This window comes from Henckelia pumila, chromosome 3, assembly GCF_033568475.1.
Source record: "Henckelia pumila isolate YLH828 chromosome 3, ASM3356847v2, whole genome shotgun sequence".
Classification (NCBI taxonomy): domain Eukaryota; kingdom Viridiplantae; phylum Streptophyta; class Magnoliopsida; order Lamiales; family Gesneriaceae; genus Henckelia; species Henckelia pumila.
Genome location: NC_133122.1, coordinates 169,487,562 through 169,513,554, shown reverse-complemented (window position 1 = coordinate 169,513,554; position 25,993 = coordinate 169,487,562). Strand labels below are relative to the sequence as shown.

General features: G+C 37.6%; 1 protein-coding gene across 1 annotated transcript; it reads right to left on the bottom strand.

The window, feature by feature from the left end:
• Nucleotides 1-663: 663 nt before the first annotated feature.
• On the bottom strand, nucleotides 664-21,983 carry LOC140889931 (triacylglycerol lipase 2-like). Its single transcript, XM_073297676.1, has 9 exons — nucleotides 21,883-21,983; nucleotides 21,498-21,608; nucleotides 20,200-20,340; nucleotides 20,018-20,128; nucleotides 19,771-19,914; nucleotides 19,640-19,680; nucleotides 1,234-1,313; nucleotides 1,063-1,158; nucleotides 664-983 (listed from the first exon to the last, which is right to left on the bottom strand). The coding sequence occupies exons 1-9, from the start codon at nucleotides 21,976-21,978 to the stop codon at nucleotides 664-666; spliced, it is 1,140 nt and encodes a 379-aa protein (XP_073153777.1). The 5' UTR covers nucleotides 21,979-21,983.
• Between the last annotated feature and the right edge of the window lie 4,010 nt (nucleotides 21,984-25,993).

Below are 25,993 nucleotides of genomic sequence, written 5' to 3'. Positions count from 1 at the left end.
TAATCATGGGTTAATAAATGGAATGATATCTCCATTGGTATGAGGCCTTTTGGATGGGTTCCCAAAAACAAAACCATGAGGGTTAAACCCAAAGTGGACAATATCATACCATTGTGGAGATATCCGGATTCCGTTGTCACAACAAGTGGTATCAGAGCCATGGTCTGATCGAACCAATGTGGGTGGAATCCTCGGAATTAAAAACGAAGGAGCTGAGGTTTCCGGTAAGATCCGTGTTAAGCTCTCGAGGGGTGATGCTCCCGGGAATTCATGTAAGACATGTGCCTCAACGCAGTATAGTGGAGTAGCCTCGATTGGAGACGGATTGAGGGGAGGCCCGGACCATGTGAATAATGGTGTGACTTCGTTTGAGAGGAGGATTGTTGGGATATCAACCTAAGTCCCACATTGATTGATCAAGGAAATAATCATGGGTTAATAAATGGAATGATATCTCCATTGGTATGAGGCCTTTTGGATGGGTTCCCAAAAACAAAACCATGAGGGTTAAACCCAAAGTGGACAATATCATACCATTGTGGAGATATCCGGATTCCGTTGTCACAACATATATGCGCAACAAAATTTATATATATCTTCCAATTTTTTGGAGTCGTTCTCATTATTTGACTATCGCGTACACGAAATGATCTCAATCCAAAATCAAGATCCTCTGAAAAATGCGATAACCTCATCATATACAACTTCCTTGGCATTAATCCCCATTATGAAATCGGCATGAGCATAATCCTTGATATACTGAACGTGCATCTTTTGTATATTGTGAAATTTTAGACTATCGAGCAGTGTTTCCACATCCTTAACATCGGACAAAGCATCTCGTCCTCCATAGCTTAGAAAGAGTGGAAGATCACGAGGAATTTTGGTCAAATCATAGACAGGAGGCGTGGATTCGCCATAATGTTCCAAATTGAATTTGGCATTCCCAAAATCATATTTTGAGAGGATTCCATTTCGAACAGCTGCAATTGATTTTTGCAAAGAATAATATTTGTGTTAATTTCGTATACGCTACAATATAATTTTTCAATAATTAATTACTTTGAGCTAAATGAACCAGGTTCTTGGTCGAAGTAGATTGTGGTTCGTTCCTGAGGAAGAGTTCCACAGTTGATGCATTTAGGCAACAATTTTTTCCTGTAAATAAGTTAAATTTACATATAACATAATCAACCAAATTTAATGTGCATGGGTGAATGAATGGAAAAATACCCGTAAGAGCAGTGAGCAAGTCATAACAATTCACTATTGGATCAGCACAAACAACTTTAAGAAAGTTGGCCACTGGCTCCCTGTACAACATAATTATTTTTTCAAAATAAGTTTTAATCAAATGTATAATAATCTGTAATCCCAATCCAATCAAATTAACTCCTTAATTTTGAAAGCGGCACAATGATTATGTTGGAGAAACAAATATAAATAGGCCACGTCCGTCTATCAAACACAAGAAAATAAATTGGTAAACTCAAAAAATAAAAATAAAATGTCAACCAATTATTGGAATTATACATGTGGCTGTTCAAATAAGTCAAACATCAAGATGTGTAGTGATAAGTGTATTTTATACACTTAATTTATATATGATTTTAATTATTAAATGTTTGTTTCGAGCAGATTTATGTGGTTGTTTTGTTGTTTTTGTGGTTGTAGGAAATTAGTGAAGTATTTGGAAAAGAGAAGAAAAAAAATGAGATTTAAGAAAATAATGGGGAAAAGAAGAATTATTGTGGAGAAAAGAAGTCATAAGAAGAAAAGAGAGAAGAGTTAGTGGGCTTTCATTTGGGCCTTAACTGAAAGAGTGGGTGCCCGGTGAGCCAACTTGTGGCTAAGGGCTTTGATGACTCTTTGTATAAACAATCTTTTGTTTAATATAATTTACACTTTTATTAATGGCAATGACTTTATCTTTCTTCATATTGTTATATTGTGATATACTATTGTTGTTTTGATAAAGACCTTGAATATACTATAGTGTATGTAAGATGTGGTAGAACATGGAGATGTCTATCATGAAACACATCTTATAGTCACTGTATTTTCTAAACTGTTCGTAGTCGATTGAGCCGTTCGATAATAAGGATAAGGATCGCTCGAGTTTGAGACTAGCATTTGCGATGCAGAGTACCACGTTTCATTGGTAAGGAACATAGAGATGTTCGAAGCATGCAAATGGATATTCATACGATGAATGATCGAACTACCCTATCCGGACTTTCCAAGTGGTTATCACTTATCGAGTGGATAAAGTCCGCGGTTTTGGTTGTACACCATTAGTCCTTACTACTTGAAAAATCATTGAGACTCTATATGCTAGTACTGTGCTTTGACTCGTTTACCGACTCTATTGGGGTCATCAGGTGTCGGGATTGGGTACAGTTACAACACATATAGGAGTCGATGCTTTGTTGTCAAGGATTCACCACATACTTGCGAGTGTGGATATCCTATGCGATCTGAGGAGATATTAGTGTGACGAATCTCTGGCCAGAGTACATGATGTGTTTTAAGAAATGGTTTCTTAGTAACACATGCGATGTCACTATTTGATCTTCAAGATGTATTGCATAGTTATCGAATCTCGAACGACTCTCGATATACCAATGGTTGTTGATTCGATCGGGATATATGGATGAAGGGACCGTACTGTACGCTAACCAAAATCTATTGGTTCTTGCAGGCACTATCAGTGATACCTAGGAAATCATGGGGCGATGTTGCTAGGCGCTCTTACCATGATTCGATGGGCAAGTCGGAAATTGTTGTTCCGAGTCACAAGGAGTTGTGAGCCCACGGCTAACTGTATCCCTGAACCATTGAGGGTCACACAGAGTAATGGATTTTTAATCCCCGTTGAGATAGTTAAATTTAAAGAGTTAAATTTAATGAACAAAGAAGTTGGACTTCTTAATTATGAGTAGAGGAGTAAGATTTCCTAAAATGACATAGGGATGGACATTTTTGAAAATCACTGAATTCGGATTCAGAAAAATTTATCTTGACTTTAAAAGGTGCAGAAATGGTTTCTGTGCACATTGGTGAAATCGGTTTATCAATCGGAGTCACGATGAATTTTATATTAATTTCTGAACATGCGGGCTTTGCTTGTCGGGCTTGAACTTATGACTAATGGGCCCTAAGCTGTTAGTGGCCTACATTATAAATAAGTTATTGCAGTACAGAAATTACACACAACAGGTCACAATTTTTGAAAACCTAGTTATTTTCTCTCTAAAGTGGCCGCCCCCCTTCCCTCTCTACTCGGGAAAATCCAGTCTGTGAATTTTGAATTACAGTCTGGTTTAACGGATCAAATTCGTTAATTCTCTTCGTAGAAACTTCTGATAGATTTTCTAGTGCAATCTATCAGAGGGATTAATTATCCGTTCGTGGACCTGATTGAAGAACAGTTCGTCCATCAGTTCCAGGGATATACAACAAGAGCAGAGCAATCTGTTGGTGTCCATAATCTCGATTCGAGATTAGAGGTAAAAATTTATAATTGTTATTTAATTTTTACACACACAATTTAATCGTTAAGTTTTGATACCCATTATGGAATCGTTCCATATAAAATTTTAAACTTCCGCTGCACCGGGTATCAATTCTGATTGATCTGATCGCCGCGTTCTCCAACAGTGGTATCAGAGCCAGGTTGCTCAGATCAAGCGATTAAATTAATCGATTGTACAAAAAATTTTTAAGCCTCGGTTTTTTGAAACAAAATTAATATTTAAAAAAAAAAAATTTCGGGCAAAAACCCGGGCAGCGATTGGATCGCTGCCCTATGCAGCGCTAGGCGGTGCCCAGCGCAGCGCTGGGCGCTGCCCAGGGCAGCGATCGTCGCTGCCCTAGGGGCAGCCGGGCTGCCCGGCCCGACCCCATTAGGGCGCAGGCAGCCCGGGAATGTCCCGGGCGGCCCGCGGGAAAAATTAATTTTTTAATTTTTAAATTAAATTTTAATATGTTAAAATTCTATTTTTGGTCCGATCGAAAATTGTTTTTGATTGGTCCACGAGGCGTCGGATCGAATTGTTCGAGTCCGAAAATTTTAAAATTGATTTTTGGATAAATTTGAATTTTTGGAAAATTTAAATATTTTATCCGTTAAATTGAATTTTGAAATTAATTATTTTGGTACAATTGATGATAAGATATGATCTTATGGAAATATTGAGTAAAATATGATTTTATGTATAAAATTGGATTTTATAGATAAAATATGATTTTATTTGATAAAAAGATAAAATATGATTTTGTATGTAAAATAAGATTTTATATATGAAATATGATTTTATCCTTTTAAATTTAAATTGTCATTGCATGTTATCCAATAAATTAATTTTGAATTAAATGTTATTGGATAAGGATGATCGATTGCCATGACCAATTTTGTAGGTGTATGTTAGGAATTTACATTTGTTTTTATTGTTGTTGGATTTATTAATGGGCCTGGTTTATGGCCCAATATGAATTGTCATATGTAATAAAAGTGGGCTTGGTTTATGGCCGTTCCCACCCCTTAAAAATGTATCCCCTACTTGTCATTGTTATTTATTGTAAATACATTAGATTTAGTGGGAGATCAAGATTTGAAGATGGAGGTGGGCCCAGCAGACAATAAAGACAGAAGAAATGTAAATTGGAAGCTCAATGTAATAGGATTGCATTGCATACTGCATATTACCTAGGATTGGACTAAGACTCGTGATTGGCAACCACCGGTCGATTAGAAATGGAATCGATCATCCTATATAATATGTGATATTATTGTTGTATGCATGTTTTAGACAAAATTGTGTGAATCCGGCAAGCATACAAAATTTTAAAAAATGATGAGACAAATTTTCAAAATTAAAATCCCTCATTTTAAATATGATTTAAAATTGATATCAAGATAAATAAAGGAAATTTAAATTTGTTTAAATGTTCCTACCTTCCATCAACGATCAATGTATGAGATGCTACCCGCGGATACGGTCCGGCTCATATTATTGGGGGGCCCGTTCGTCGGAAAGCTGTACATTGGATCGACACATGTTGTAAGTTGGGTGGAACTCCCATGGGATCGGCTCATATTATTGGGGGATCCACATGGCGACCGTCCATCACAACTTAATATTGATGGGTCATCTTGACATGTCACAATAAACGGCGTCATATTATTGGGCCCTTATTGGACATGAGGTAAAAACGTGGAGGTTGCTTTGGAAGCAATTGGGCTCTACCTTTTGAAAATTATGGTTGGCTGATATTATTTGGGACCATAGTTTGTCAATTGGACTCCATGTTCTCACTAAGGAAAACAGTTTCCCGTTTTCACTAAAGGGTAGTGAAATCGTTAAAATAGTGGGAGTGAGATTCATAAAATAAATTTCGCCTATTTTATGTCTTAGTAAATTGCTTAAACAATCACTGATATTTGTCTGTTTCTTTTCAGTATTTCATAAAGATGAATTCGCGTAATCCACTTTTCTCGATCCTCGAACAAAATAAGTTGACTGGCGCAAACTATACGGAATGGTTCCGTAAGTTGAAGATTGTCTTGACTTCGGAGAAGATGCTCTACGTGTTAGAAAAATCTCCTCCGAAGGAAACACCAGCTGACATAAGTCCGGAAGAGTTAGCCAAACTTGATACATGGTGGGACCATGATATCAAGGCCAAATGCTATATGCAAGCCTCGATGTCTGATGAACTCCAGAGGCGATTTGAGGACACCGTGAATGCTGCTGACATTCACGTACAACTCAAGAAACTTTTTGGGGCTCAATCGAGGGCTGAAAGGTTCGCTACTGTAAAGGGGCTAATGACGTGTCGCATGCGTGAAGGGACTTCGGTCCGTGATCATGGGGTACGAGTGATTTGGCTCATACAGAAGTTGGTAACCCTTGATTTGGTGTTGGAGCATGAACTCAACGTGGACTTACTACTTCTGTCTCTTCCTTCTTCGTTTGACGGATTTGTGGTGAATTTCAATATGAACAAGATAGAGGCCTCCCTTGAAGAGATGGTCAATATGCTTGTGACATATGAATCCACATTAAAGAAGGATAAACCGGCTTTCTTGGTGGGCTCCTCTTCTTCTGCTAAGAAGGGGCCAAGTACAAAGGGTAAGAAACGTTCTGCCCCACCCAAGAAAATCGAACCCGAGAAGAAGTACAAGACAAAGGCTTCAAACATGGAAAAATCCAAGGATGTTTGCCATTACTGCAAGAAGCCCGGTCATTGGAAGCGTAACTGCAATAGAGCAGTTGCGAACTGCGAAGGGTATGTTCTATATTGAAATAAATGTTTCACTTAATACTACTTCATGGGTATTGGATACCGGATGTGGATCTCACATTTGCAATGATTTGCAGGTGATGACAAGAAGTTGCAGGCTTAGAATGGGTGAGACCCAGCTGAGGCTCGAAAATGGTTCCAGAGTTGAAGCTAAAGCTGTGGGAGATATTTATTTAATTTTGCAAAACGGTTTTAAGTTACTTTTGAGAGATGTTTTATTTGTTCCGGATTTGATTAAAAACATTATTTCTGTTTCTATGCTTAATAGAGATGGCTATTCTTGCAATTTTGTGAATGGGATTTGCAATATTTACAAGAATGAATGTTTGATTGGACATGGACAACTTGAAAACGATCTATATAACTTAAAACTAAAAGACGTTCCAATAAATTATGTTGATAAACCGGCAACAACAAACAAAAGGAAAATCGATAGTCAAAACCCGACAAACCTTTGGCATGCTAGGCTAGGTCATATTTCCTCAAGGAGGATGAACAAGCTAGTGGGAGAGGGCATGTTTGATATGTCTGATATTAACTCTCTACCTACTTGTGAATCCTGCCTGAAAGGAAAAATGACTAAATCTCCTTTTAAGGGGAAACCTGAGCGTAGTCAAAATCTGTTGGATTTGATCCATACAGATGTTTGTGGTCCATTTAGAGTTGGTACTCAATATGGCCACACCTACTTCATTACCTTTACTGATGATTATTCTAGGTATGGGTATTTATATTTAATGAAATATAAGTCTGAAGCATTTGAAAAATTCAAAGAATTCAAGGCTGAAGTAGAAAACAAGCTAGGTAAAAATATTAAAGCACTTCGATCGGATCGAGGTGGAGAATACTTAAGTACCGAGTTTTTGGACTATCTAAAAGAGAATGGGATTCTCTCTCAGTGGACTCCTCCTATGACACCACAGCTGAATGGTGTATCGGAGCGTCGTAATCGAACTTTGTTGGACATGGTTCGATCCATGATGAGCTTCACTGAGCTTCCACCTTCGTTTTGGGGCTATGCGCTTGAAACGGCGGTATTGTTGTTGAACAACGTCCACACTAAAGCAGTGGACAAAACACCATACGAGTTATGGAATGGCAAAGCTCCTAAATATTCGTACTTGAGGATTTGGGGATGTCCTGCTTACGTGAAGCGGACAGTGGGAGATAAGTTGGATAGTCGATCCAGCTTATGTTATTTTGTAGGGTATCCGAAGAATTCAATCGGATATTATTTCTATTATCCTGCTGAAACAAAGGTGTTTGTTTCAAGGAATGCCACCTTCTTGGAGAAGGAGTTCTTATTGGATAATAAAGGCGAGATGATGGAACTCGAAGAAATTCGAGAAGAACCCGAAATACAAAATAACGATCCTACACCTCAGGAACCATTGATAGACATGCCTGTACCTAGAAGATCCGAGAGGACTTCTAGACCTCCTATTCGATATGGTCTTCTTCTTGAAGGGGATCAAGATGAACCCGATGTTGGATGTGATCCAAGAAACTTCAAGGAAGCAATTTCTGATGCGGATTCAAATTTATGGCTTGAAGCTATGCAGTCGGAAATAGATTCGATGCATACAAACCAAGTTTGGTCTTTAGTAGATCCTCCCGATGGAATTGTTCCAATAGGGTGTAAATGGATCTACAAGAGAAAGCTTGGGCCTGATGGTAAGGTATTGACCTACAAGGCGCGATTGGTGGCGAAAGGTTATACTCAAAGACAAGGAGTTGACTATGATGAAACCTTTTCACCAGTTGCAATGTTCAAGTCCATAAGAATCCTTATTGCCATAGCTGCTTGGTATGACTATGAGATATGGTAAATGGATGTGAAGACTGCTTTTCTTAATGGAGACATTAAGGAAGAAATCTATATGAAGCAGCCTGAGGGTTACACATCCATGGGAAGCGAGCATAAGGTATGCAAACTTCAGAGATCAATTTATGGTCTAAAACAAGCATCAAGAAGTTGGAACCAGAAATTTGATGAAACAATAAAGGATTTTGATTTCATCAAGAACCCGGAGGAACCATGCGTGTACAAGAAAGTAGTTAAGGATGTTGTGACATTCTTAGTACTTTATGTTGATGACATCCTACTCATTGGGAATGACGTAGGGATGTTGCAGTCAACAAAGATATGGTTATCAGGTAGATTCTCGATGAAGGATTTGGGTGAGGCATCCTATATTCTAGGGATACAGATCTATAGAGATAGATCTAAGAGAATGATAGGACTCACTCAATCAACCTACATCGACACCATATTGAAACGGTTTTCAATGGATGGGTCCAAGAGAGGACATCTACCCATGTGTCATGGAGTTTCTCTATCCAAGTCTATGTGTCCCAAGACGGATGAAGAGATAGAGAAAATGACACATGTACCATATGCATCAGCCATAGGTAGTATCATGTATGGGATGATATCTACCAGACCGGATGTAGAATTTGCTCTGAGTGTCACAAGCAGATATCAAGCTAATCCCGGTCAAATGCATTGGAAAGCCGTGAAGGACATTCTTAAGTACTTACGAAGGACTAAGAATATGTTCATGGTATATGGAGGAAGAGAACTAAAATTGGAAGGCTATACCGACTCTAGCTTCCAAAGTGACGTGGATGACTCGAAGTCAACCTCTGGATTTGTGTTCATGCTCAATGGCGGTGCTGTCTCTTGGAAGAGTTCTATGCAGGACACCACAGCGGATTCCACCACTGAAGCAGAATACATTGCAGCATCAGCTGCTGCTAAAGAGGCCGTTTGGATGAGGAATTTCGTCCAAGAGTTGGGCGTCATTCCTGAAGTTGTTGGTCCAGTCCCGGTGTACTGTGACAACACGGGTGCCGTTGCTCAGGCAAAGGAACCAAGGTCTCATCAAAGATCCAAACACGTACTAAGGAAATACCACATCATCCGGGAGATTGTGGAAAGAGGAGACATCACTGTCGAAAGAGTGGCCTCTGCAGACAATATCGCTGATCCACTTACTAAGCCCTTGCCAGGACCATTATTTGACAAACATCGTGAAGCAATGGGTCTACGTAGTATGACTAGTTGGCTTTAGGGCAAGTGGGAGATTGAAAGAGTGGGTGCCCGGTGAGCCAACTTGTGGCTAAGGGCTTTGATGACTCTTTGTATAAACAATCTTTTGTTTAATATAATTTACACTTTTATTAATGGCAATGACTTTATCTTTCTTCATATTGTTATATTGTGATATACTATTGTTGTTTTGATAAAGACCTTGAATATACTATAGTGTATGTAAGATGTGGTAAAACATGGAGATGTCTATCATGAAACACATCTTATAGTCACTGTATATTCTAAACTGTTCCTAGTCAATTGAGCCGTCCGATAATAAGGATAAGGATCGCTCGAGTTTGAGACTAGGATTTGCGATGCAGAGTACCACGTTTCATTGGTAAGGAACATAGAGATGTTCGAAGCATGCAAATGGATATTCATACGATGAATGATCGAACTACCCTATCCGGACTTTCCAAGTGGTTATCACTTATCGAGTGGATAAAGTCCGCGGTTTTGGTTGTACACCATTAGTCCTTACTACTTGAAACATCATTGAGACTCTATATGCTAGTACTGTGCTTTGACTCGTTTACCGACTCTATTGGGGTCATCAGGTGTCGGGATTGGGTACAGTTACAACACATATAGGAGTCGATGCTTTGTTGTCAAGGATTCACCACATACTTGCGAGTGTGGATATCCTATGCGATCTGAGGAGATATTAGTGTGACGAATCTCTGGCCAGAGTACATGATGTGTTTTAAGAAATGGTTTCTTAGTAACACATGCGATGTCACTATTTGATCTTCAAGATGTATTGCATAGTTATCGAATCTCGAACGACTCTCGATATACCAATGGTTGTTGATTCGATCGGGATATATGGATGAAGGGACCGTACTGTACGCTAACCAAAATCTATTGGTTCTTGCAGGCACTATCAGTGATACCTAGGGAATCATGGGGCGATGTTGCTAGGCTCTCTTACCATGATTCGATGGGCAAGTCGGAAATTGTTGTTCCGAGTCACAAGGAGTTGTGAGCCCACGGCTAGCTGTATCCCTGAACCATTGAGGGTCACACAGAGTAATGGATTTTTAATCCCCATTGAGATAGTTAAATTTAAAGAGTTAAATTTAATGAACAAAGAAGTTGGACTTCTTAATTATGAGTAGAGGAGTAAGATTTCCTAAAATGACATAGGGATGGGCATTTTTGGAAATCACTGAATTCGGATTCAGAAAAATTTATCTTGACTTTAAAAGGTGCAGAAATGGTTTCTGTGCACATTGGTGAAATCGGTTTATCAATCGGAGTCAGGATGAATTTTATATTAATTTCTGAACATGCGGGCTTTGCTTGTCGGGCTTGAACTTATGACTAATGGGCCCTAAGCTGTTAGTGGCCTACATTATAAATAAGTTATTGCAGTACAAAAATTACACATAACAGGTCACAATTTTCGAAAACCTAGTTATTTTCTCTCTAAAGTGGCCGCCCCCCTTCCCTCTCTACTCGGGAAAATCCAGTCTGTGAATTTTGAATTACAGTCTGGTTTAACGGATCAAATTCGTTAATTCTCTTCGTAGAAACTTCTGATAGATTTTCTAGTGCAATCTATTAGAGGAATTAATTATCCGTTCGTGGACCTGATTGAAGAACAGTTCGTCCATCAGTTCCAGGGATATACAACAAGAGCAGAGCAATCTGTTGGTGTCCATAATCTCGATTCGAGATTGGAGGTAAAAATTTATAATTGTTATTTAATTTTTACACACACAATTTAATCGTTAAGTTTTGATACCCATTATGGAATCGTTCCATATAAAATTTTAAACTTCCGCTGCACCGGGTATCAATTCTGATTGATCTGATCGCCGCGTTCTCCAACATTAACGTTAGCGCTTGTTTAGCGCTAAAGAGATAGAAGGGAAGAGCAAACGCGCTTGTCAAGTGAAGGTGAGAGAATCAAGAACAGAAGGTTATGCGTGCCCGCGTGATGTCTGGAGCGGGCGCGCGTCGCGAGATTTCAGCGTTTTAGAATTTTTATCGGGAAAGGCAAATTTTTATATTTTGTTGGGCTTTTGTGCATGATATAAAAGGATTTCTTATCAGACAAATTGAAGGGCCGCCACACACAAATCACACGTATATATCAGAGATTTGGAGACGTGATCGTGAGATTTCTGGGAAGGAAATTCGGTGCTTAACTTGAAGAACAAAGATGGAGATCGAGAGACCGGACACGGCATCGACGACAGATTTGTTTTCTTTATATTTTATTTATTTATTTCTGAATATGTTTGTATTTTTTAACATGATTTATTTTATTCATAATTTTACTATGAACTAATTTTTATAGTCTAGAGGTCGGATGGAACCTGGTGTAGACACTTTCATGAATTTTTGATTTTATTGAATTGAGTTTCTTCTAGATTAATTGTTTTTTCTAAAATTGATTGTCTTTTCAATTACTTGATAAATAATTGATTTGTTATATTTATTTGAAATCTGGCACTCGGGAGAGGAGATTTTGAATAGGACTAATAGAAATACATTGTTAATTATTTATATAACTCGAGAGAGTGTATAATTTTAACAGATCTTTTAAAGAGAACATTGTTTTGAATTGATCACTGCAAGTAGATTCTTAATAGGGATATTGAAATTAAATTGTAGTTGATAAAAATTATTTGTTGCTCGGGAGAGGGAAATAATAAACTTAAGTGTTCTTGGTTATTAATTTACTGAAATTCATGAAGATTAATTAATTAGGATTGATTGTTGTTGAAACCAGGTGAAATCTATACCTCTAGACTAATTTTCTCTGATTGATTATTTCTAAAAGTTGTGTGCGTGCTATAAAATCATCTGTTTATTTTATTTTTCTGCAAAATTCTCAAATATTGATTTTCTAGATAAAGTTTGGACTATTTTAATTACAAGCACTGAATATTTTCATTTTACTCCCTGTGGGATCGACACTCTATTTTTTACTATATTAAAACTTGAAACTCGTACGCTTGCGAGTAATTTTCACAACAATTTTTTGGCGACGTTGCCGGGGAGTAAATTTTGATTATTAGGAATCCCATTTTTGTTTTGTAAATTTTTTTCTTCCTTCCGTTTTCGTTATCAGCATTCCAACCCTGGGCGAGTAGGCTAGTAACCTACTGCAGCGGATCTTTGCCAAAATGAAGAGGTCCTTAGAATTCCCACTGCTTAGCTTTCAATTCGCCTCTGACCTCTTTCTCCTTCAAGTTTACCTACTACGGTACCAGAGTGAATGTGATCTCCACCAGACATACGTAACGCTTTAGCTAATACACGGAATTAAAGTTTTTTCAAAAAAAGATTTCAGTTGCTACAAAGATATGACCAATTTTTTATTCTTGTTACCAATTAGTCTAGATTTTAATTTAGAGTTTTTTTTTATTTTATTTTAAGTTACTAATTGATTTCTTCTTATTTTTAATTGCAGTCTATGTGACGATCTCAAAGTGCGAATTCATTACTTTTTGATCCGGAGATCGAGCGCACTGCACGTGCTTTAAGAAGAGCTAGAAGAGAAGAAATTGAAAGAATGGCTGAAGAAGAAGTAAATCAAGCTCCCCTGGTTCCAATCAGAGACCACTTCAGACCGACGATCCAGGCTCACTATTCTGGAATCGCTCGAGGGACCATTAACGCCAACAATTTTGAACTGAAGTCTGCGTTAATCAACATGGTGCAATCAAACCAATTCAATGGAAGCGCTACAGCTGATCCTCACCTGCACCTACGGACCTTCTTAGAAATTACCGATACGGTAAAAATTAATGGTGTGTCTGAGAATATTATTCGTTTATGCTTGTTTCCGTTTTCTCTCAGGGATCAAGCAAGGAGTTGGTTGCAATCACTGCCGCTAGGAAGCATCACTACTTGGGAGGGGATGGCAGAAAAATTTCTTGCAAAATATTTTCCACCTGCCAAATCCACCCAACTGAAGATAGAAATCAGCACCTTTAGGCAGATGGACACTGAACAGCTATACGAGGCGTGGGAAAGGTACAAAGAATTACTTAGACGTTGTCCTAACCACAATTTTGCAGATTGGGAACAGATCGAGTGGTTTTACAACGGACTGAATGCGCCTACGAGAATGAATGTGGATTCAATGGCTGGAGGTACTATTTTTGCAAAGGATCATGTACAGGCCTATGATATGTTGGAACAGATGACGATCAACAGTTTTCAATGGCCATCTGAGCGTACGGGAGTCAAGAAGCCAGTTGGAGTGTATGCAGTGGATCCTCTCACATCCATCACTGCTCAATTATCTACACTGACTACACAGGTAGCTTCTTTAAATAAGATTAATGTTGCAGATTCAACTGGAGTTGAAGGATCACATACCCCAGAGGAAGTTAATTATATCAATCCTAATGGCTACCGAGGTTATGGAGCTTACAGAGGTAATCATGTTCCTAATACTTTTCACCCTAGTTTGCGGAATAATGAAAATTTTTCTTATGCTCACAATACTAATAAGGCTGATGGTAAGTTGTCTTTGGAGGATGTGGTTAGTACCTTTGTGCAGGAATCAGGTAAGAGGATGGCGAGAACTGAGTCTCGCCTTGACAGCTTGGAGACACATGTAGTAAATATGGGTGTCATGATGAAGTCTGTGGAAACTAGCATTGGGCAGTTGGAAAACGCACTGAAAGATAATAATCGTGGCTAATTTCCAAGCAATACTGAGGTGAATCCCATAGAACAGTGTAAGTCCATAGAGTTGAGGAGTGGAAAAGAAGTTTGAGTCCAAGAACTTGCTGTTGAAAAGAAGAAATTTGAGGAAAAAGTTGAGGAGAAGGAGATTGAAGCTGAGCCAAAACCGATGTACAAGCCTCCTCTCCCATATCCCCAAAGGTTCAAGAAGAAGGCGTTGGATGAGCAGTTCTCCAATTTTTTGGAGATTTTCATGAAAATTCACATCAACATCCCCTTTGCTGATGCTTTGGAGAAAATGCTGAATTACGCTAAATTCATCAAAGAGGTGATGTCTAAGAAGATGAGGATGCTACAGAACGAGGTGGTGAATTTAACGGAAGAGTGCAGTGCTGTGCTCCAAAAGAAGATGCCACAAAAGCTGAAGGATCCAGGGAGTTTTAATATTCCTTGCACTATTGGTTCTTCTTATTTTAATAATGCACTTTGTGATTTAGGAGCTAGCATTAATCTAATGCCTTTGTCTGTTTTCAGGAGCCTAGGACATGGTGAGGTGAAACCCACAATGATTGCATTGCAGCTGGCTGATAGATCTATTACATATCCGCTTGGAATTATTGAAGATGTTCTGGTAAAATTAGATAAATTTATTTTTCCTGCGGATTTTGTTGTGCTAGATATGGAGGAGGATACAAATATGCCACTGATATTGGGGAGACCATTCTTGGCCACTGCGGATACCAGGATCGAGGTAAAGAAGGGTGAATTATCGATGGGTGTGGAAGGCAAGAGAGTGATTTTCAATTTATTCATGAAGACACCTAATCCACCCATCGAAGAATTGTGCTTAATTGAACGGGTTGTGAAGTTAGAGAAATGTCAAAGAGCTGATTTTGCGGTTGATTCATCGAAGGAGAGAGCGCCAAAATTACCAAAGAATAAGTTCACGAAAAAGAGAGCGAAATTTAAAAGGCGATTCGTGGAATTTATTTGGCGCGTGAAAGACAAAGGGAAGACTTAATACCGGTAAAAGTCGGGCTGACGACTATAAACCAAGCGCTTTTTGGGAGGCAACCCAAAATTTTTGTGTTATTTTATTTTTTAGTTTATTTTTTTTATTTAATTTTTGCTTTATTTTTTCATTTTATTTAATTAGCTAATTTATGTTTTTTGAATGCACTTTTAGGAATTTTGGAGGCATAATTTTACAATTGTTTTAAAAAAATTTCAGGATTATGGAATTCCGGTAACATGTGATGCGCGCTCGCCCAAGATTTGAGGGCGCCCGCTCAAGATTGGCAGTTGAAAACAGAAACTAATGCGCGCTCGCTCGTAAATTATCCCGCTCCCGCCCTTCCTCTACGCATTAATGCTAGCTATTCCGCGCTTCTTCATGCGCAATCGCGCACCTATTCCGCGCACCTCAAGGCGCAAACAAGACTTCCCATCAGTGTTTCCCATAGCGCAAACGTTCATTACCATCAAAAACTTGCGCCAACCAGCTTCTCATCAGCGCAAACTCCTTGTGACAACCATCACCATCTATGCACCTTCTTTGTGCAATCGCGCTACTGATCAGCAACAGCAAGCGCTAACAAGCGACCATCTGCGCAGCCTTCAAAGAGCAATCGCGCTTCTCCAAATCCCCATCTGCGCAAAATACTTGCGCAAACAACAACCCACCAACACACTTTCATGCACAAACATCTCTCCATATGCGCTTCATATAGTGCAAACGCGCTGCCTCTCCTCTTCAGCGCAAGTTATTGCGCATACAACACCTCATCTGCGCTCCACTTTGAGCAATCGCGCATCACCACAGCCCTTTCCTCCAAGCGCAAACAAATCACCATTTGCGCCTTATGGAGAGCAAACGCGCATTGCCTTTCACCAGATGCTAAACCATGAGCCAATGATCTCCATAGCACTTGTGCACTCCATGCGCAAATGCACGAACTCCTGCTGCTAAACCATGAAAGATTGCGACTCATCAGCAGCCTTCTCTACATCATGCGCCAACTTCTTCATCAATGACACCATTTCATTGCGCCATCAAAGCTTCGGAACAGCGCATGATCATGCTCGTCGTGCCTCGCACTCTTCCTTATTTTCCCATACCTTAAGCGAGATATATTGTATTGCATGCTTTGGGTTCCAATTTTTGTGTTTTAATAGAGTGCATGTACTCTTTTCAGGTTAAATTGGATGTTAAGTCGTGTATCTCTACCTCCTCCACCTTGGTTTTGCGGCTGCAAATTATTTTTCATGGAAATTTTGATGACACCGAGTACTGATGCTCGGTATTGAAAGGTGCACGTCCCTTGTTCTTTTTATTGTTTTTAATCATTAGGGACAATGATTACATTAAGTTTGGGGGGGTAAATCAATGTTTGATTTAGTTGGTTGGCTGATAGTTGTTTTGTTTGAGTTTAGTTGTGTTAGTTGAAGTTTTGAGTTGAAAAGAAGTCGAGAAATAATTGGATGCATGGCTGATGAAAAAATAATTTTTTTGTGCTATAACTGAAATCCATGATTGTTTACCTATCTAACGAATATTTTTGAGAAAAAATGGAACCAATTGGATGAACAATTTCTTATATACTCTGTGATTAATGCTTGAATCTGATTTTTGAAACATACAGACATAGATATGATTGAGGCATTCTTTGAAAATGTTGGGCCTAATTTTCATTAAAAAAATTTTATCCTTAGTTGCCTATTTGAGCTTACACGTATATTAGTACTTTGAGGTATCGAAAAAATCTGAAATTATTGTGAAAATCATCGTTTACTGCTGATGATTATCTTTTCTGCACTGATTGAAATTTGTATGATTTAATTGTGGATTGAGACTTGTCTACAACTAGTTCAAACACTCTTCGAGGCGAAATACGAGCAGAACTGTGATTAGGAATGATTTAGGCGATTTTTCTGAATTCGTTTGAGCCTTTCAAGCTACCTATTATTAATGAATGATATCCCTAGTACCTTGTTTGAGCTTTATTGAAAAATCAAATGGCATGCATGTAAACGTGTGACTAAACCCCCATTCGTCATTATTTCAAGGTCCTACATTGACTACCTGAATAGTCTAAACACTATTTCCTACCTTTAAGGGAGTAATTTGAATGTTAAAATGTTATATGCTCCTAGTTTTTATTTGTGAATATGGAATGGTGTGGTGAAAGATTTGAAAAGAAAAAAAAATTTAAGAAAGAGGTAGTAGAAAAAAAAAAAAAGAGTTGAAAAGAGGTTTGAAAAGTTATGAAAAAATTTGTGGTTGAAAAAGTTGTGAAAGAGAAGAAGTGAAAAGTTGAAAAATTAATGAAGTGAAAAAAAATAAGTGTGAAATTGTGAATGAAAAGGAGTTGAAATTAAAGTTTGAGCATAAATTACTCCTTATTTTGAATTCTAATCCTTCATTTGTAGCCATGAGTCAGGCCTTACATTATAAGCTGATTAAGTCCTATTGACCGAGTCACAGTTGCCCAATATACTAGTGGAGAAGAGTTGCGAGAATTTAGCCTATAGACCGTTGATTGATGCTTTTAATGATTATGAATTTTGATCGAAACACGCACACACTATTATTCTTTGCATTTATCTGATTGTGAGTGTTTTTGATTAATATCCTTTATTTGATCATATTCTGTCTTGAAAAGTCCTTATGATCTATGAATGTGTGAATTGAACTTGGATAAGGGTGTTTTGAAACGTGAGTTGCGGAGATTGTGAGTTTATGCGGTTATTTTGTTATGATTAAAATGTTTAAGTGTTAGTAGGTTGGATGTGATTGGATTTGAATTTTTTTTAAAATTATTTCAGAGGCCATTGCTCCATAATATTTCTTGGCTATTATTGTTGGTTTGAGAGAATGAATTTTTTGAATTTATTTGTTTTGAATAGTTTTGCTCGGGACTAGCAAAAGTCTAAGTTTGGGGTATTTGATAAGTGTATTTTATACACTTAATTTATATATGATTTTAATTGTTAATTGTTTGTTTCGAGCAGATTTATGTGGTTGTTTTGTTGTTTTTGTGGTTGTAGAAAATTAGTGAAGTATTTAGAAAAGAGAAAAAAAAAATGAGATTTAAGAAAATAATGGGGAAAAGAAGAATTATTGTGGAGAAGAGAAGTCAGAAGAAGAAAAGAGAGAAGAGTTAGTGGGCTTTCATTTGGGCCTTTACGTTAGCGCTTGTTTAGCGCTAAAGAAATAGAAGGGAAGAGCAAACGCGCTTGTCAAGTGAAGGTGAGAGAATCGAGAACAGAAGGTTATGCGCGCCCGCGTGATGTCTGGAGCGGGCGCGCGTCGCGAGATTTCAGCGTTTTAGAATTTTTATCGGGAAAGGAAACTTTTATATTTTGTTGGGCTTTTGTGCATGATATAAAAGAATTTCTTATCAGACAAATTGGAGGGCCTCCACACACAAATCACACGTACATATCAGAGATTTGGAGACGTGATCGTGAGATTTCTGGGAAGGAAATTTGGTGCTTAACTTGAAGAACAAAGACGGAGATCGAGAGACCGGACACGGCGTCGACGACGGATTTGTTTTCTTTATTTTTTATTTATTTATTTCTGAATATGTTTGGATTTTTGAACATGATTTGTTTTATTCATAATTTTATTATGAACTAATTTTTATAGTCTAGAGGTCGGATGGAACCTGGTGTAGACACTTTCATGAATTCTTGATTTTATTGAATTGAGTTTCTTCTAGATTAATTGTTTTTTTCTAGAATTGATTGTCTTTTCAATTACTTGATCAATAATTGATTTGTTATATTTATTTGAAATCTGGCACTCGGGAGAGGGGATTTTGAATAGGACCAATAGAAAATACACTATTAATTATTTATATAACTCGGGAGAGCTTATAATTTTAACAGAGCTTTTAAAGAGAACATTGTTTTGAATTGATCACTGAACGTAGATTCTTATTAGGGATATTGAAATTGAATTGTAGTTGATAAAAATTATTTGTTGCTCGGGAGAGGGAAATAATAAACTTAAGTGTTCTTGGCTATTAATTTACTGAAATTCATGAAGATTAATTAATTAGGAATGATTGTTGTTGAAACCAGGTGAAATCTATACATCTAGACCAATTTTCTCTGATTGATTATTTCTGAAAGTTGTGTGCGTGCTATAAAATCATCTGTTTATTTTATTTTTCTGCAAAATTCTCAAATATTGATTTTCTAGATAAAGTTTGGACTATTTTAATTACAAGGACTGAATATTTTCATTTTATTCTATGTGGGATGGACACTCTATTTTTCACTATATTAAAACTTGACACTCGTACGTTTGAATGTAGATAATGATGCAACCACGTATCCATGTCCTTAACTTGAAAAATGCAGAGTATCGAATGACCCGACCCTAAGGCATCCATAAAAAATATCATTTTTTATAAATAATATTAAATTATTTAACGTTATTAAGACCCACCCCCCCCCCCCCCCCCTCCTCTGTTTTTAGACATTAATTTTTAATTATTGAAATTGAATTGCATTGCTATTTTATATAATTAGCATGTTGAAAATTTATTGATTATTCTTTTAAATATAATTACGTACCCTTTGGGATTGAATTCCGCGAGACCAAACAACTTGGTTATCTGTTGACAATACATGCAAGTTAAAATTAATGAAAGGTAATATACATATATAAATTTTAAAAAAGAAAATGATGACGACGACTCACTTACTTCACCAACAAACACTTTGGCCGAAACAGCACCAAGCACTGTAGTCATGTGGCTTAAATATGCAATTGGACTAAGTAAAGCCACCGATCTCATCTTATCCACATGTTTTCCTTCTGACAATGAAGCTAATGCCATCAAAGTTCCCTGTGACTCTGTCTTATAATTAATACGAATTGTCCATATATATATATATATATATATATATATATATATGTATGTAGATATAAATATTTGATCCGTTGATTACCAGTGAGTGGCCAACATAGTGAATTTTCTGGCCGGAATAGCCGAAAACTAAGTCCATGACAGATGGTAAGTCGTGATTCACCAGATCGTCCCACGTCCAATCCCAATATTGCTGCATCATGTTTCAATTGATGACATCGATCGATAAAAATAGAGTAATTAAGACAAAAACATTTCTCATACAGGGTGCCTCGGATCAAGGGTGAGATGCCGACGGCTGAATCGGGTGCCTCGGGTGTTTGAAATCCAAACATCGAACCCATTATCTGCTAAAACCATCGCCAGCGACTGTTGGGGAGAATTTAGCAACCATGTCATTCCATCCTGTCATTATTAATGTAATTACTTCAAGTGTTATGTTACAAATACAAAAAATAAAAAATAAAAAATAAAAATTTAAACACAATTTAATTTGTTATTTCAAAAATAAGTAATGAACATTAAGGGCGTAATCAATGGATCTACCAATTAAGCTCTAGTGTAGATATTATTCCAAAGATAATTCAACATTAGGCGTAATCCACCAAGCACTGTAATCATGTTTGTAATATTTCAAAAAATAAAAATAAAACATTTGTTGAAACTTTAGGCGTATTGTCAACAAAGTTATATTAATTCTCAAGCCTGATCAGTGTTCCACGCGCGACTGACATTAGTGATACTAGAATTGAAACATGGTTTGGTTCATGTTATGTACAATTTCATTCTTATCACGAGCTTAATTAAATTTAATTATTTGACAATCAAATAAAAAAATATTATAATTAAATGTTATATTTTCCCTTCAAATTAATAAGAATATATATAAAGTTTGACATGTTTCTATCTCCGTCCTCTAATTTGCAAAAGTAATTAGTGTTTTTTAAAAAATAAAATAAAATTCCATCAAATTTTAGATTTTGGCTAATATATTACTTTGCTTTTTGTTAAATTTTAATCTCTATTTAATTGGAGCGTTGACGTGATACTTTATTGTGGCAACCGAAAATGCTCATGCGAAACCGAAGTTCAGCTGATATGTCCGACAAGAAGTTAGCATTCAAGCAAAATAAGACTAAAAACGAATTAAAAAACAAAACTAATTATAGGACTAAGATCCACCTTTAACAAGTTAGAGTAAAAAAAAAAACCATCAAAATAACTTACACGACTGAACTGATTAATTTAATTTGAAAAAAAATAAAGTTAGAACATAGTTTATTATATATATCTAGTTGACACCAATAACCCAATGATACATAGATTGTGGCTTAAATTAAATACTATAACGTGGATTCACACGTACAAATTAAAATGTAGCCTTCGGCGGGTTTAATTTAAACAATAAAACTCTGAACCTCAGCTCGTATTTAATTTTGAATTCATTTTTTTCTTTCTCAACCAAACAAATCATGAAATATATATGCGTGAGCAATCCAGAAAAAGTTTGATTTGGGTGAGTAGATAGTAAATAATTAATCCGATGGAAATTAATTTCTTACCACAAGAACCCCATGTTGCAGCAAAACCGGCTGCCGATTCTTCCCGCCACCACCAGCTCGGCCCTGGGGAATTCTTTGCACGCTCAATATGTATCCATCATCAGTCCTCACCTGAAAAATTTAATTAATACATTATATATGACACCGCGAGCTGGGCGGGTTCATATATGAATATGATATGACCATGAATGAATAATATATATATGATGAATCAATATATTTTGATAAGATAATGGTGCATGACTCTAGTATTTGGGTCAATTTGTCGTACAAACAAATATTAATAATCAATCAACATTTTATCTCCAACCAAGCAATGCCTAATTAAGTACGTAGTACGTCAACGCAGAATCAGCTGTGAGTCGAGTAAATATTGAAGTCTTACTTCAAATTCTTGGCACTTGTAACCATGGATGGCTACGGCGTCGGAGCATATACCAGCAGGTGGCTGCCAGGTCACTGCCTGATGAGGGAGGAGCATTAACAATACACAGAAGCATGACAAAGCTGAATTAGTGATGAGAATGAGGGGAGTACTGGAAGCCATTTTTTTAGTGGTGCATGCGATTATTTGGATTCTTCTATATATATATGAGAAAATAAAAAAAGTAAAAGTAGATGTGAAACCAAACTAAGGAGTAGTGGGGATGGGGAATACGGGTTGAAAAAATTTGTTGGCGCAACAGATACTTTGATCACTTTCTTTCCCCATCGATTGTGGGATTGGTCATGGGGCCCCATCTAAACAAAACAATTTCCAACGTTTTTATATATAGTATGGGTTTCATAGAACCTAGCTAGATTATAATATTTGTCATTATCGGGGATGGCCAAGCGGGATCTAACCGAAAGTAGTAACCGAGACGGACAAGTAATCCATTTAGGTATCGCTTGTTTTGTTTCATAGGATAACTGAAAGATAATAAAGTGAGTAGGGGTGGTTTTTCGGTAGGCATGCTTAACAGTTCTGGCGGTCCGGTTCCGGTTCGGTTCCGGCCGGTTCGGGTCCGTCCGGTCCCGGAACCGGTCATGAACCAGTCCGGTTCCGGTTCCGGTTCCGGTTCCGATTCGAACCGGAACCCATTTTTATGGGTTCCAGGCAGGTTCCGGTCTGGTTTCGGCCGGTTCTGGACCAGTTTCGGCCGGTTTGTTTTTTTTAAAAAAATATATATTTGTTTCTAAATCATCTCGCCCGCTTTCAGCTTCGTCTCTCTTGTTTGTGATGTTGCAGCAGCCAAGCAATATGCCAAAAGTCCCCTTCTAACCTAAAAATCGATCCTTATATATCTCCAAGAGTTCATGAATTTCAACTTTCTTTCCCACTTAATCGACCAAAATTTCCCTTTTTTGACTCAGCGACTCGCGCCTAGGCATAAGAAAAGTCACGCCATGGCGTGAAAATCTCTGTTCTCACTTCTTCAAAATCATCGGTTTACGCCATGGCGTTGGAAATCTCAAGCCATAGCGTGAAAAGCTATGTTTCCATCTTCTGAAATAAACCATTTCACGCCTAGGCGTGAAGAAAGTCACGCCTAGGCGTGAAAACTTCTGCCTCCAGTTTTTGGGTTCTATCAGTTATATACGCATTTTGAATTTTCAAACACAAATTTATTCATTTTCAAAGTAATTTAAATTTCGAATTACATAATTTAACATCTAAAATTCATCAAGATTAACTAAAATATACTTCGAATATTCCGGATCTTCGTCAGAGCTTGAACTTTGAAACTCATCGAATGCTCCAGCGGTCCTATTCTTTTTTTCTGCTGCAAACCAAGCTTGGAGGCATGTCAACATACTAAGTGTTTCTGGCTTTAAATTGGTTCTTTGTTCACCAATGATTCTTCCACATACTGAAAATGCCGATTCGGAAGCAACACTAGAACTTTGAACGTCTAGGGCATCTCGTGCAATTGCCGCTAGCACTGGATAAAGCTGAGAATTTACTTTCTACCAATCTAGAACATCAAAACTCTCGTTAGTCTCAATATACTGGCTCAGATAAATTTGGATCTCATTGTAATTAGTTGTTGTCGTTTTTTCCTTCAACTTTTGTCTTTCAAACTTTGGAAGAAGTTGATTGCTCCACTTTTTCCTATCTCCATCGGTCTCTCATCCGACTGTGCACTCGGTTCACCCTGTTCTCTAGCATACAAATCAAACAAATCTTGGAGAGAATGTGCTATTGACTTCTTTTGATCGTCAACATTCTTCCCAATAAATTTAGAGAAATATTCAAAAAATATGTCCAACCCACCATGGCTTTGACTTGGATCAAGTAGTATTGCTACACCATGCGAAATTAGGATATTCTCCCAATATTTCAAAAATTTATCTTCCATATTAGAAATAAAATCATTCATAAATGAATGACCACGATGTTCCATAAATTTAAAAATCATATTGAAAATCAAAGGCAAAAACATGGGAGAAGTAGGGTAATGAATGCCAGAAAAATTTTCGGTTGCTTCTTTAAAAATTTCTAACAAAAAAACACAATGACTCAAAATTTCCCAATCATCATCAGTCAAGATTAAAGCATCTGCAACAATATTATTATAGTATGGAGTAACTAAATCTTTAAAACGTAATAAAGTTTGAAGAAAATGATATAAAAAATTTCATCTAGTCTCAACCGGTGCAGGAAATTTTTTAAATATAATCCCATTTTATTCAACTAGTTTTTTTCCAATCACGTCCATATCTTCTTTCACGTAATAATTTTCCACATGTTTTGAATTTTTCTATTACATTACACAAACGATCATCCAATGCACATTTAACACATAAGTTAATAACATGGCAAGCACATCTAACATGAAGCAATTTTCCATCTAAAATCGGTTTTAACGAATCTTTTATGTATCTAATTGCAAGATTATTGGCACTCGCATTATCTAATGTAATTGATGTAGTGACCCTACCCGGATCCACTACCTAATCAGAGTTAGGAGCATAATTAAACATGCAATAAATAAATCGCTGCGAAAGACTTAAATTAAAACAGACCGGCAGAATACAACCGGATAAATAAATTCGATTATACAACCCAATTGAAATAAATAACCCTAAAGGCAAAACCTACAGCTAAATCCTGTTGTCTTCACTGGTCACTGGCTACTCCAAGCTCCTGGTGCCCAACCATGCACCTATAACTGCCCCGTCGAATGGGGTGTCCAGACATATAGAAACACGGAACATGAGCTCTAAGCTCAATACGAAAGCAATGATATATGTAATATATGCAACACATAAATGACTTTAAAATCAGGGTTAAATCACTTTCTCTGGGCGCCTGGAATACACAGTACCGGGCTAAAGAGCGACTCCGCGTGGTACTCGTATATTCCCAAGACATGAATCCTCAGGAAGAATCGCCTCGACTGATAGAAACTGTCATGACTCACATCATCCCGATGCAGTCTCCGTAAAAACATATGCATGTGCTAAAGCCGTAAAACATGGTAAAACATATAGCACATACTCATGCAACACATATATTATATATTATGCTGGCCATCTCAGTAAGTACTTACGTACCTCACTACAGGCAAATCCTAGCAGTCCCACTCTAGGTTCCAAGCCTATCATCAACTCTACAATGCAAATATCCATGCATCATTCAATAAGCTCTAAAAGCCTTAACTAAGCTATTGCATACTCCTAAATAATTTTAGGAGACCATAGCTATACCTGCGTTCGTCGTCAGCCCACTGATGGCGACTATCCCGCAACTAGGGGCACACCCCTGCTGCAGCTCCACAGCTTCGAGCACTGCTCCGCTACTATGTCAGAAACTGTCCGACTATACTAAAATATGTTCCTTACTCCAACTCTAAAATAAGAGTACCCAAAGCTCTAAAATAGAGCCACGAGGGCGCAGGAGAGGAATTCGGAATTGGCAAGAAATGAGGAGCTCGGACCCTATATTTATAGACGTCGATCGGAAGTTCCGTTCCTAGATCGGACGTTCCGTTTCGGCAGATCGGAAGCTCCGTTCCTCCGATCGGAAGCTCCGATGCCACGTGTCAATCTCAACCACATGCAACCAAACACCTGTCACCGAAAGTCGATCGGAAGCTTCGATTGCTGATCGGAAGTTCCGATCTCCATGCTTCCGATATGGTTCCAATTTGGTTTCGATGTCACCAAGATCGGAAGCTCCGATCCTGGATCGGTGGTTCCGATCTCACTCGAGTCTTGGGGCCTTCTAAGCCATTTTCGAGTGTCCTGGATCCATTTATGAACTCCGTTAACCCTTCTGGAATTTCCTTAATCATGTTTTACTTAATCTAAATATGATTACACGATTAATATACTCATTAATCGCTAATTTTGGATACGGGTTACTACATTCTCCCCCCCCCCCCCCCCCTTAAAAGATTTCATCCTCGAAATCTAAGGTAAAACCTCGAGAATGTAAATACAGACACTTGCCCGAGTGTCTAGTCGAAATAGCTTTCGACATACTCAGACTCTTGTCGAATTATATGCAA